At 35.4% G+C, this 14,391-nt stretch overlaps 1 protein-coding gene across 1 annotated transcript in view; it reads left to right on the top strand.

The window, feature by feature from the left end:
* Positions 1-3,815: 3,815 nt before the first annotated feature.
* tmem38a (transmembrane protein 38A) overlaps positions 3,816-14,391 on the top strand; it is an 11,698-nt gene continuing 1,122 nt past the window's right edge. The window contains exons 1-5 of the mRNA XM_037770636.1: positions 3,816-4,103; positions 9,486-9,642; positions 11,039-11,223; positions 13,174-13,261; positions 13,706-13,823. Of these exons, the coding sequence (XP_037626564.1) occupies positions 3,980-4,103; positions 9,486-9,642; positions 11,039-11,223; positions 13,174-13,261; positions 13,706-13,823 (672 nt within the window). The 5' untranslated portion in view covers positions 3,816-3,979. The remainder of the gene's footprint in view (positions 4,104-9,485; positions 9,643-11,038; positions 11,224-13,173; positions 13,262-13,705; positions 13,824-14,391) is intronic.

Genomic DNA, 14,391 nt, shown 5'->3' with positions numbered 1-14,391 from the left:
TTTTTCGGACATTTTTCAGATCTTTTTTTTTTTTTTTAAATTATTTTTCAGAATTCTTTTTTGGACATTTTTCAGATCTTTTTTTTCAGACTTTTTTTTTTTTTTTTTTCCTTTTTCAGACATTGTTTAAACTTTTCTTTTCCAACATTTTTCAAACTTTTTTTTCAGACTTTTTTTTCGGACATTTTTTTCGGTCATTTTTCATATCTTTTTTTTTTTTTTTTTTAATTATTTTTCAGAATTCTTTTTTGGACATTTTTCAGATCTTTTCTTTCAGAATTTTTTTTTTTTTTTTTTTTTTTTCAGACATTGTTTAAACTTTTGTTTTTCAACATTTTTCAAACTTTTTTTTCAGACTTTTTTTTCGGACATTTTTTTCGGACATTTTTCAGATCTTTTTTATTTTTTTTTTTCCTTTTTCAGACATTGTTTAAACTTTTGTTTTCCAACATTTTTCAAACTTTTTTTTCAGACTTTTTTTTCGGACATTTTTTTCTAGACATTTTTCAGACTTTTTTTTTTTTTTTTTTCCTTTTTCAGACATTGTTTAAACTTCTGTTTTCCAACATTTTTCAAACTTTTTTTTCAGACTTTTTTTTCAAACTTTTTTTTCGGTCATTTTTCAGATCTTTTTTTTTTTTTTTTTTTAATTATCTTTCAGAATTCTTTTTTGGACATTTTTCAGATCTTTTTTTTCGGACATTTTTTTCGGACATTTTTCAGATTTCTTTTTTTTTTTTTTACTTTTTCAGACATTGTTTAAACTTCTGTTTTCCAACATTTTTCAAACTTTTTTTCAGACTTTTTTTTCGGACATTTTTCAGATCTTTCTTTTCAGACTTTTTTTTCAGACTTTTTTTCCAGACATTTTTCAGAGTCTTTTTTTTCCAGACATTTTTCAGACTTTTTTTTTGGATATTTTTTTCGGACATTTCTCAGATCTTTTTTTTCAGACTTTTTTTTCAGACATTTTCTTCAGTCTTTTTTTTCCAGACATTTTTTTAGACTTTTTTTTTTTTTTTACCTTTTTCAGACATTGTTTAGACTTTTGTTTTCCAACATTTTTCAAACTTTTTTTTCAGACTTTTTTTTCGGACATTTTTTTCGAACATTTTTCAGATCTTTTTTTTCAGACTTTTTTTTTTTTTTTACCTTTTTCAGACATTGTTTAGACTTTTGTTTTCCAACATTTTTCAAACTTTTTTTTCAGATTTTTTTTTCAGTCTTTTTTTTCCAGACATTTTTCAGACTTTTTTTTTTTTTTTTTTTTCAGACTTTTTTTAAACTTCTGTTTTCCAACATTTTTCAGATTTTTTTTTCGGACTTTTTTTTCAGACATTTTTCAGATTTTTTTTTTTTTTTTTTTTCCTTTTTCAGACATTGTTTAAACTTCTGTTTTCCAACATTTTTCAAACTTTTTTTTTGGACATTTTTTTCGGACATTTTTCAGATCTTTTTTTTTTTTTTTAAATTATTTTTCAGAATTATTTTTTGGACATTTTTCAGATCTTTTTTTTCAGACTTTTTTTTTTTTTTTTTTCCTTTTTCAGACATTGTTTAAACTTTTCTTTTCCAACATTTTTCAAACTTTTTTTTCGGACATTTTTTTCGGTCATTTTTCATATCTTTTTTTTTTTTTTTTTTAATTATTTTTCAGAATTCTTTTTTGGACATTTTTCAGATCTTTTCTTTCAGAATTTTTTTTTTTTTTTTTTTTTTTTTTCAGACATTGTTTAAACTTTTGTTTTTCAACATTTTTCAAACTTTTTTTTCAGACTTTTTTTTCGGACATTTTTTCCAGACATTTTTCAGATCTTTTTTTTTTTTTTTTTCCTTTTTCAGACATTGTTTAAACTTTTGTTTTCCAACATTTTTCAAACTTTTTTTTCAGATCTTTTTTTTCGGACATTTTTTTCCAGACATTTTTCAGACTTTTTTATTTTTTTTTTTCCTTTTTCAGACATTGTTTAAACTTTTGTTTTCCAACATTTTTCAAACTTTTTTTTCAGACTTTTTTTTCGGACATTTTTTTCTAGACATTTTTCAGACTTTTTTTTTTTTTTTTTTCCTTTTTCAGACATTGTTTAAACTTCTGTTTTCCAACATTTTTCAAACTTTTTTTTCAGACTTTTTTTTCAAGCTTTTTTTTCGGTCATTTTTCAGATCTTTTTTTTTTTTTTTTTTTAATTATTTTTCAGAATTCTTTTTTGGACATTTTTCAGATCTTTTTTTTCGGACATTTTTTTCGGACATTTTTCAGATTTCTTTTTTTTTTTTTTACTTTTTCAGACATCATTTAGACTTTTGTTTTCCAACATTTTTCAAACTTTTTTTTCAGATATTTTTTTTCAGACTTTTTTTTCGGACATTTTTTTCGGACATTTTTCAGATCTTTTTTTTTAATTATTTTTCAGAATTCTTTTTTGGACATTTTTCAGATCTTTTTTTTCAGACTTTTTTTCGGACATTTTTTCCAGACATTTTTCAGACTTTTTTTTTTTTTTTTTTCCTTTTTCAGACATTGTTTAAACTTCTGTTTTCCAACATTTTTCAAACTTTTTTTTCAGATTTTTTTTCGGACATCTTTCAGATCTTGTTTTTCAGACTTTTGTCTAACATTTTTCAGATCTTTTTTTTCAGATTTTTTTTTTCAGACATTTTTCAGAGTCTTTTTATTCTGACATTTTTCAGATCTTTAAACCAAAAACGAAAAATGAAATCCCGTGGTGCTCTGTTTGTTTTTTTGTTTCCAAAGGAAAAACGAAAAAAACTAATTAAAAAATCGATCCGATTTTAATTTCTTCAAGTTTCTGTTTATCATTTTCTCTTTTGAATCGAAGAGCGGAGAACAGCAGTCACGTGACCCGGAAGTGAAGGCAAACATGTCAAAATAAAAGCCAAGAAGATAGTTTGGTCATTCTATAAAAGTATAACATTATTTAAGCACAGGATGATGATGATGATGATGATGATGAAAATAATATCAATCACAATAATAATACCAACACTTACAATAATAAGTGAGATAAATAAATAAGTAAATAATATCAATAATAAAGAAAAAAAACAAAACAATATCAAGGAACAATATGACTAACAGATATAGATGCAGTTATATATATAAATATATGTATATATATACAATTATATATATATATATGTATCTATATAAAAAAATATGTATATAACATTTTATATACATATATATATATATATATGTATATAAAATTATATAGAGGGTAGGGCTATTTGGCAGAAGCTTCTCGCTGTGCACATTTTGGTGGAGTGACGATCATTCAGATGGAGGACAAATGCATTTTCACCCATCTAATAAAACATTTTGGAGATGCAAGGTGTTTAATATTGTGGCTTGGTCGCCCCCTGGTGGTGAGGTAGATCATTGCTCTGATTATTATTCTCCTCAATAAATAAAAGCAAAAACAGAAAAATAAATAAATAAAATACATTTTAAAATACATAAAATCCAATTGCTGTTTATTTAATGTAGGCTCAGTTAATCACAACATGTCTGCATCATGTGGAAGAATGTAAACAGTCAGGTGATACCTAGTCCTGTCTGCAGCCTCGGTGCAGGATCTGATCCAGATTATGGGATGTTTTTTATAAGAAGGATGTGTCTCGGGTTTTGTCGTGTTTTTATGTCGAGGGAGGAGGACAAACCTTTTGTGTTTTTACATTTCAAGCAGCTGCCACAGTAAACCTCCTGTCGTCTGAACAGCCGAGCAGCTGGCTGATGATGAAGATGATGATGATGCTGAGGCTGTGGAGATGAGAGGTATTAATAGGAGGGCTTGAGTGTCACACAGGCTTTCACTGTGGAGACCGGGGGGTTTGGTGGAGAGTCGGTGGACCTTGTTTTGGGTTTGGGGGGCTTCAGGATTCCAGACTGCGCAGTTGGAATTAAAACAAACCAAAACAGGAACTCAGTGGGCATCACACAGACACACAGACAGGCAACATGGAAGTGCTGGCAGCTCTGAATTTGGGCGATATTGCCCAAGTTTTCTCCAAAATGGGAATGTTTCCTGTGTTTGATGTCGCTTATTACATCGTGTCCATCCTCTACCTCAAGTATGAGCCAGGTCAGTGTCTTTTACACTTTTATTTTGTTGTTTTTCCCCCCTCCATATTAAGGATTTTGCTTTATTATTTGATAAATATGATTATTTATAAGCTATTCTGATTGTTATTTTGGCAGGAACATACTCAGCACTCACCAGACCTGTGTCTAAACATACATTTATTTACAACAAGTACAAATATATACAGAATATAATATTTAATAAAATTAAATAGAAGAATAATTTATAAGTTATTTCTAAAATGAAAAACTCTGATATTTGTGTATTTGTAAAAAAAAAAAAAAAAAGATTTTCTGTGTTATATCTATACATTGCTGTATTATAGGGACTTTGCGTTGCTGTTATATGTATAGTAGCCAGTCCTTATAAAGCATGACCTGTTACATAAACTCTGCTTGCTTGGTGTGAGGGGATCTCTGTTGCTGCAGCAGCCTGACCTCATTTACACTGAGGAAATCACTGGAGTGGATTAAAGCACTCAGCTTTGGGTAAAGTCTGATATTTTCCAAGATTTAACTCCTTTGAGCAACCGAGCCCGAGGAGGAGGAGGATGAAACCTGAGAGAGAGGCTCGAGCATACCAGAGACTTAGGCAATAAATAGAAGATCCTGAAATAGACATCATCAGTGGACCTCTGAAGCCCCTCTGCTGCACACTTTTAGGCTGCCGTTGGGTGTGAATGTTAAACATGAAATAAGCTGTTGAGCTAGCAGCCCAGCATGACCTTATTGTTCCCGGGTGGTCTTTAAATTAACTCCTCACCCTGAAGAAAAGGTTCACTCCGACATAAAAGTTCAGTCGGCTCAGATGAACCTTCAGTGAAGATGTTTGGAGCACCAAACATATCAACAAATTAAAATCTACGATTACAGCTTCAAATGAGCCTCAAATGTCTATCAAATCTCACACATTGCCCTGTTTCCATTAAGGAGTTCCTGGTAAGTCCCGGGACTATTTTCAAGGAACTAAAGGACCACAGTCTTTTTTGGGGGGGTAAAAGGGCCCCGTAAAATGTCCCTGGAACTTAACGAAATGCAATGAGTTCCTCAAAAGGTTTCTAGTTCTGGGGGAAAGTTCCTGTGGTGCAACGGCTCCAGTCACTTTTATTGAGGAAGATAAGGAGCTATACTTGTTAGACAAATCAACTTTTGGGCCCCCACACTGTAAACATTATACTACATGAGCTATCTGGAGAAAGTTGATTGATATTATATGGGGTTTCTTTTGCTATAAACAGTTAATGATTCTAGCTTAACCACAATATATCTACATCTTCCTACATTAGTTTGCCTGTCAGGGTTAGTTGTAACTACGAGGGTGAATTAGATTGAGTAATGAATGGGTTTTCTCTTTGAAATGAACTATTCCATTAATGTTATCTAGTTTACAGTGTCACCCTTAAAGGGGAACGCTTTACCGTTCTGTCTGCAGGTGGGGGCTGCATGAAGTCTGATGAACTGACTCACGTGATGTCACCTGAGTCAGCGTTAGTTGGGTCTGAAGACTACACGATTGAAAATAAAAAAAATATGTTGGTGTGGAGTTAGAAAGTGACTTTACCAGACGTCTGTAGCCCGCTCCTCATGAGGCTAGCGGCTTGAAGCTACATTAGCTACTACTAGCATAACACACATGAATCTTAGAGCAAACTTTCAGTGGTTGAATTGCATTGTGGGTAATGTAGGCGCAAAGTTTTGACAAGGAAGAAGAATGTGTGGAATAAAGATAAGATAAGATATACTTTATTATCCCAAAGGGAAATTTTGCTTGGGTAATAGTGCTGCACACAGCTGCAATCAGCTTAAAACAATATATAGCCAACAAAACATTACTGTAGTACACCAAAGACGCAGTATAAAAACATGTCAAATATTGCACATTCCCTGAGATAAATACATAGGCATTAAAAAGCAACAGAGAATTGTAAAAGCCATGAGACATAATACATGAGACAAAATCCCAGAGTGCCTCCTTCCTGTGAACTTTAAATTAAGGAGTCACCTGTTTTCTTGTTGAGAAGCCGTACAGTTGTTGTTTAAACTGTCCATCATGAGTCTGACAGTGTTAAAGGAGTGCAATGCTCAGTGGAGTACTCTTTTAACAGTCACAACTGCGGTTATTTGCGGTAATTTGAGCGAACACATGCATAAAGTTATAAATAAACGTATTACGGTAAAAGAAAAAGAGCTCAAAAACACCGAGAGAGTGCTTGTTTTGAATAGAAACAATCAGCATTTGTGTGTGTTTCAGACCTCATTTCATTAAAGCGCAGGCCAACTATAACACAAAGCTACCAAAGCTGACTGTAAACCTTTATCTCACTTCTCATTTTACAGTCAAATATCTCCGGCTGCCAACATTTGCAAGATCTTTTTATAGTTATCAACCAAATTCCCTACATGTGTCTGAGTGGAGAGTCCTAGTTCACAGCACATGTTAGAGGAGCACATGAATGAGTTTTGGGGGTCAACATGGGCGGAGTGGGGGATGGGTGGGGGGGTCAAAGGTTAAGACAGGCCTGACAGTTGCAAGGCAGGAGAAGCAGTTGAGCAGAATATATTTATAGGGCGGCATTTCTCAGGATCAGATTGCTTTCAAACTGAGCACCGGTCTCATCACGACACCCTCACCCACCTGTTGTAGGAGATTTGTGCCGCGACTCTGTTCACATCTCCGTTTACTGACCATCTCTAACAGTTACACCGTGAAGTTTTTACCCACATGGGAACATATATACAGCCTTAAAATCACATCATACTTTAAATATATAATATTTGTGTAGTTTGGTCATGGTCATGTTCAGATTTCATACTTTATAGGAGTTAAAGTTGCTTTTTGTCTTCTAAATTAGTTGTTTATATATCAGGACACCTCAGCAGTGATGTAAAGTAACTGAGTAAATGTATTCAAGTACTGTTCTAAAGTAGATCTTTGGGGTACTTGTATGCCACATAAGTATTTCCATTTTATGCTACGTACTTTATACTTTTATTCCACAACATTTGTACTCATTGCAACATTTATTTGACAACTATAGTGACTTTTCAGATTAAGATTCATTATCCTAATAGTTTGTTTTGCTTCCCCAGTGAGAGTTAATTGCAGCAAAGCACCAAGCATTAACATTTTTGCTATAGTTAGCAACAGGTTATCATACCTTAATTCATCATACTCAATTTCCATGTCCAAGTCAAGTCAATGTTATTTAAGGGACTTTACAATCTGTACAGCATACGACACCGTATGTCCTTAGACCCTCAATAAGGAAAAACTCCCCAAAAAAACATTCAACGGGGAAGAAATTGAAGAAACCTCAAGAAGAGCAACTGAGGAGGGAGCTCTCCTCCAGGACAGACATGCAAAAGATGTTGTATGAGGAAACGTTGACTCCTGGAGAACGGAGATTCAGATCCAAACATCTGGAATGGTGAGAGAGGGACGGCTGATGGTCCAGCACAGAGAAGCCTGAGAAACTCTCGAGAGATATTTGAGGTTAGGCATTGACCTTGAAGGTTAGGATAGGTCGTAGGGCAGTGAGTCTCACGAGAGTTTTCCCACGTTTTCAACTTGTGGGTTACCTTCTAGACATGACCAGAAAAGAGAGAGAGAGAGAGAGAGATTACAGGCACACAGATTGGTGGGAAAACAAACGATGCAGTGGTTTTCAGAAACTTTACAGGGATCTTGTACTAGGCTTAATAGATTCTTCGAGCCTGACACTGACCCACCGGGACAGATGATGGTAACAGGTGCAGGGCTTGAATTAATAACTGACTGAAAGTAAAGGTGACAAGATGAGTTTCAGTTTGGATTTAAAGGCCTCAACATTGTCAGACTGTCTGAAGTCACGATAGGAATAGGTAAAGGATGAGCAGCGAACAGACGGCTGTTTTTAAGTAAATTTGTGTCGAAAAGAAATCTAGGATTGTGTTCATTGTTACTGATTAAGTGAGAGAAAAAGGTTAAAAAGCTTCTTAAGCATGTCATTTAATACACATTGATGCCATGAGAGGTAGAAAACTTTCCAATCTCCTACAGGCAGCTTAGGAGCACACTTCAGTAAACCAGGGTGTAAACCTCTTTGAGCGGTATAGATGTCATGGTATGGTATAAATTGACATGGTATAAATGCTTGGCACATAATAAGTCAGCGCCACATTGATATATTGGTCATATATACAATATATACAAAAATGATACTGAATGGTAATAAAGCACACTATCAGTTTAGTAAATTATAAAGAGCTGTCTGTTCTGCTCCAGGCTGTGTACTTTAAAGACTAAGTCATGTGTTTAGTTGGTAAACTGTCAACTCATAAATAACTGTAGAAGTCCTGAGTCAATATTAGGTCATGAGGGCGTGAACTGATATGGTCGACTGGGCGTGGACAAAGATACAGCTCATACACACAAGGAATCCACTGATAACCACTTCTGAAGGTCATCGCCAACAGTTTTACTCTGTAGGAACCAACAGAGAGTTTTTTTTACAATTAACATGTATGATGCTATTCAGTCAGACCCCAAAAAATAACAAATATTACCACAAAATATTGTTTTGGTCAGAGTTGAAAGTCTTCTAAAACAGGATTTAGACCATTAGGATTTAGAAGGTCATTAATAAGGAGGCTGTCATAATTATATAGTTTTTTTTTCAGAGGTTAATCAGAATTGATTTTTTAAATTGAGACATTTAGAAAACATGATTAAATTAAAGGAGCATTTTTCAAAATCACTCTATTATTATTTTATTATTTTAAATCCAAATTACAGAGAATACATATGTCTAATTTTAAAGGGATTTTATTTATTATTATTATTAATAATAATAATAATAATAAAAATAAAAATAATAATGACATATATTGATATCTACCACAGTCTCTTTTATTTAATTGGTTTTATTTTAAAATCATACATACAGCATGTTTGAAACTTTTTTCCCAATAGTTTTTCTATGTTCTTCTTTGTTTGAATTATTTACCATTAATGAATCATTTTGATACACTGTTTTGTAAATGAATAATTTGAGTAATTGATTAATGACTGAAAAAGCCATTAACCATTCCAGTGACATATTTCAGCTCTGCAATGAAAATCAGATTTCTCAGTATTTTATGATATTGTTTGGTAGCTGTAGTAATGGAGCAACCTCCTGTCTGACAAAGTGACATTTGATATTTAATAAAAGCCAAACACACCCTAAGCTTCACACACATAAAACACAGAGTGCATAAAACTCCACCACCTTCACCAACAGCCTTAACATATCTCATACGCACACTGAAAGTCCCTCTGTTGACACACGCTGTGATATTTTCATGTTACACTGTGAGTTTTAGGGACGCTCCCTGTCCTGATGTCTCCCCCTCTATGTTACAGGCGCGGTGGAGGTTTCTCGCAGGAGTCCCGTGGCCTCCTGGCTCTGTGCCATGCTCTACTGCTTTGCTAGTTACATCCTGGCAGACATCATGCTTGGAAGCAGCCCCCTCGACTATTTCCAATACAACAGCCATATCCTGCTGGCCTCATCTGTCTGGTGAGAAAGTCCTCAGTTACCCTTCACAGGGGGAGAGAGCGGCTTTATGTGTATGGGACCATCAAATCTGCTGTTTTTATATTCATGCTTTTCATCTAACTGTTAAGTCTGTACATATGATATAACTAGAATGGCACTCGGAGAGCGCAGACCTCCGCCCACCTGTCTGTTCAGCTTGCGCCATCATCTACGTGTATTTTTGTTTATGTTGAGATCAGCTGTACGTAGCGCAGCATCGTAAAACACTTCATTCAAACTAAAAAAAATAAAACTCACCTAAACCGTCGTCGTTAGTCTTTCCAACATTCACCAAGTGTGCTTTGGTCAAACTCAACTGTAATTTCACCGAATTTAATGTGAAAAAACGCAGAATCTACAGTTGTTCCCCACCCACCCCCTGCTCTCTGTCTCTCTCTCTGAAGGAAGAAGGCGGGGTCAATATCAGTTACACTGTGCATGTGTTATACCCAGAGGTGTTAATGTTCTGGCTGATCGTAATGCTTAAAAAAATTCCTGAATCCAGACCATGATCCGGATCGCCACCAATATCTAATGGATTGTTCATTGTGCCCCCCCCCTTCCAAAAAATGTCATTCAAATCCATAGTGCACTTTTGGAGTAATCCTGCTAACGGACAAACTAACAAACCAACAAAACCAACGCCGGTGAAAACATAACCTCCTTCCTAGGCCTTTGGCCCTGGCGGAGGTAATGATCCCCTACCAGCCACGGTTTGGATGTCATTATTCTTGTCGAGTGAGCAAAATGGTTATTTTCTTTTCCTGCTTTTTACAGGGAAAGAAACTTTAAAGACGTCTTTAAAGGATAATTTCCCCCCTACGTATCACCAGCTTTATCTGCAGACAGTTGCGTTTAAGGTTTTAGATATCATAATAGGTGCATGGAATTTGGTTTACAGGGCTCAAAAGTGAAAATTACTTTTGAAAAACACATCTGCAATATAAGAAATAATGTCCCAGTCCCTCAAGATAATCTACAGACCTCAGTCACAACACTTTCCATTGAAAAAAAAAGAGAAATTGTAGGCAGGGCCAAACAAGGCAACTTTGTTATTATAGCACCGTGTAAACACTGAGGCAAGTGCTTTACGTAAGGCAAAGAAATGCTTTACAACTACATTAAAAAACACAGTAAACAGGAAAATAAAATACAATATAAAAGAATGAAATGAGATTTAAAAAGCAGTGGATTTCTCAAAACCTTGGCAAACAAAACTTATCTTTATAGCCAGACACTATAAGTCTAAGTGGGAAAAGTTTTTTTGTTTTTTGTGATTTGGGTGACCTATAACATTCGATTCAAACCTAACCATCAAAACTGAATATGTGATTAGTATCACCCCCTCCCCTCACTCTAACATGTCGTTCTCCACCAGGTATCTCATCTTTTACTGCCCTCTGAACCTCTTCTATAAATGCGTGGCGTTCCTGCCCGTCAAGCTGGTGTTGGTCGCCCTGAAAGAAGTCGTCCGCGCTCGTAAGATCGCCGCTGGTGTTCACCATGCCCACCATGCCTACCACCATGGCTACTTGATCATGATCATGGTTGGATACGTCAAAGGTCAGTGTCTTGTGATTTGTATTTCTCTTTGCAATGTTTGTTAATTCAGTAGCTGACAGGAAGTAAACTTGGACCAAAGCTGTTGCCCTAGCAACAGAATGGCAATGAAAAGGTCTATAGGGCTGGAGCATGAAATGATAAATTGTCTTAATCAGCCACAGATACATCAGTATCCGCATATATGTCATCCAATAAGTGCCAAAATAATGTTTGCAGTGATTTAGCAACAGTCTTGTTATTACATAAAGCATTGGTCCCAATATAAGATGATATTTTCTAGGGGTGTAACGATACATTGATCTGGATCGATACATTGATTCAATGATCAACGATCCAATATCATCGATGCAAAGTGAAAATATTGATACATATCATCATCTTTAAGATACCCCTTTATTTTGAAATTCCCACTTTATATTGTTTTTAATAAAAAGGATAGATTGTTTTGCATTTAAATGTCTGGAAGCCCCCAGTAATAAAATAGTCAAATCGTATTTTATGTTTTTTGTGCATTGATATAAATGTAACTGATTGTGTCAAATGGACATCGTCTCATATCGATCACAGGCCCCTGAATTTGATCAAATCAAAATCATATTGTGGCACACTTTGTGATGTAAGCAAATATCACATTGTTGTCCAAAGAATCAATATAATATGGTATTGTGATGAAACTAATATTTTTACTGAAAAGGCCTATTACATTTTTGTTAAAAGTGGTGGGTATTATATTGTTTATTATTATTATTATTAGTATTATATTCTAGGTGTAAGCATTTGCGTGTTGACAACAGCAGATGTTGTTTTTGAATGGACTGATCCCGGCACTGTTGCATTAAAGGAGTGTTGCATTATGGGCCGTTAGGAGCCTTAATGTTGCTAAGCTAGTGAGTTTCTACATTTCCTTTTATAACATGTCTTTTAAAATGAAAATTAAAGGGTTTAGAAGGGAGTTTTCTGATGGATGTCTGCAGGAGTGTCGTCTTATGTTTGGGCCAATAGAGTGCTCCGGGGATGACGTATTTTTGTAGGTCAAGCAGGAAGTTATCATCGCCATGGGTTCGCCAAATGCAACCGCCTTTTATAAGACACATTAAGGCTGGGGGTTGGAGTGGGGTATTTATTGATGCATTTTATAGAACAAAACATTAAATTCTCTTAAACTTGTGTGCAACTGTGTGTGTGTTTACATGAGAAATGACTTAGAATATTGATCGATTATCAATATTGTTGCATTTGATTATTTTTCTGTCGATCCACTAATTGAATAATTGACTTATCGTTTCAGTCTTTAGTGCTGCGTGGTGAGCATTCAGTCAGCTCATGTGTTGACAGCTGCACTCAGTGAGCACCACATTTAAACATGAGCGAACGACACATGTGCATGCCAGTGTGCACATGTGACGTTCATTCATGTTTAAGGGTGTGACTGTCCCGGTTACTCAGAGGTTACAGTACGTGGGTAATAGGAGACTGACTGATCACTAAGTTATATATTAGATCCATTTTAAAAGAATAAAAATGTTAGGTATAAAGTTAGAGTTTAGTTCAGCTTAGTTTGACGGAAATGTTTCCATGAACAATGTTTTTGTTTGAACCCAGAATCGCTCTGAAATGATGAAGGAGCAAATTGGTGAAAAGTCGTGCAGTCATGCATGATCTGTACGTAGAATACTATAAAGTGTATAATTTGTTGCACACCTAAACCACATGTTTCCTGTGTGTTTTCTTCACTGTATCCATTAACTATCCAATAGAGTGGAGAAATGTCCATAGAAATATATATAAAGGGTTGTCCTGGTCTGGTCTCTGCTACAATAGTGAGGCCCTGCAGGCGTCCTTGTTGAAAATGGTAGAGGAAAGCTGAAGCAAGATAAGAGCAGTCACACGAAACACTGACTTTTTTTGTCCTCATTTTTTCCCCCCCACTGTCTATTTTTATCTTTGCAGGGTCTGGAGTGGCTCTCATTTCCAATTTTGAGCAGCTGCTGCGCGGTGTGTGGAGGCCCGACACCAACGAGATCCTCAACATGTCATTGTAAGTCTGACTGAGTCTACTGCTGTTAAAGGGAACATTTACTCACCTCTGCCTCCTCGAGCATGCAGATGTTTTTCCAACCAAACCTCAGAGGCAAAACTAGGACTTAAAAGTTACTGCGACTGAAATTGGACACAAAACACAGCCAGCCTTGTTGAGAAGCACAGCAGCTTTGTTGAATGTGTAGCATTAGACATTTTCTGACTTTGGTACCCTCCAGTGGTCGCATCAAAAAAGGCACTCTGGCTGTAATGCACCCAATTTACACAATGTCACTGTCAGATGAAAATTTGTCATCCTCTGGAAGAAAAGCTGTCAACCGACAGCGGAACGTGCTTCGATCAATACATTCAACTAACAATTAAACAATGAAAACGCAAAAATAATTGTAAAAATTGTAGGTTTACACACCTAAAGAAAGACTTTTGTCTCTCATCTCTGCAGCCCGACCAAAGCCAGTCTGTATGGAGCCATCCTCTTCACCCTGCAGGAGGCTCACTGGCTGCCGGTGTCCAAGAGCACCCTCATCCTCGTCTTCACCCTCTTCATGGCCACGAGCAAGGTGAGATCAGCGGCGTGTAGTTGACAGGGTTGCTTGTAGGATTTATTTTGAGCCGGGAATATTAAAATCAGTGTTGCATACAAGAGGATGACATTCTTCCAGAGCAGAAAGCAGAAATGAAAACACTCACACTTGTTTATCACATGTAAAGAGTAGCTCGTAGCTAAGATGAGGAGAGAAAAAAATGGGTGTAATATAGTTAGAAAGATATAAGAATTAAATTCTCCCTCCCAGTAAAAGATTTGCTGTCGTATGGACTCAGGCCTTTGAAGGAGCAGGAGGTAAATATTCACAAAAAGGACCCTCAGCGTACCCCTGTAGCCTGTACTGTGTTGGTTCAGAGTTGCCACTCTATATTTGTTGTTGTATTATTTTCTTCTTTAGTGAATGTATTTTTTGTGCTTCTTTCATTAAAGGTACCCCGTGGACGTTTTGAGTATCATTGGCTCTATGGAGTTTGAATGTTTAGATGAGCAGCTCCCTGTTTTGTTTGTGTCTTGTGCTCTACTGTAACCTGATTCCCCACATCTCTGATTTTATCTATTTAAAATAAATATATTCAAGATGT

This window comes from Sebastes umbrosus, chromosome 5 (assembly GCF_015220745.1).
Source record: "Sebastes umbrosus isolate fSebUmb1 chromosome 5, fSebUmb1.pri, whole genome shotgun sequence".
Taxonomy (NCBI): domain Eukaryota; kingdom Metazoa; phylum Chordata; class Actinopteri; order Perciformes; family Sebastidae; genus Sebastes; species Sebastes umbrosus.
The sequence above is the reverse complement of the archived record's forward strand: the minus strand, read 5'-3'. Positions and strand labels throughout refer to the sequence as shown.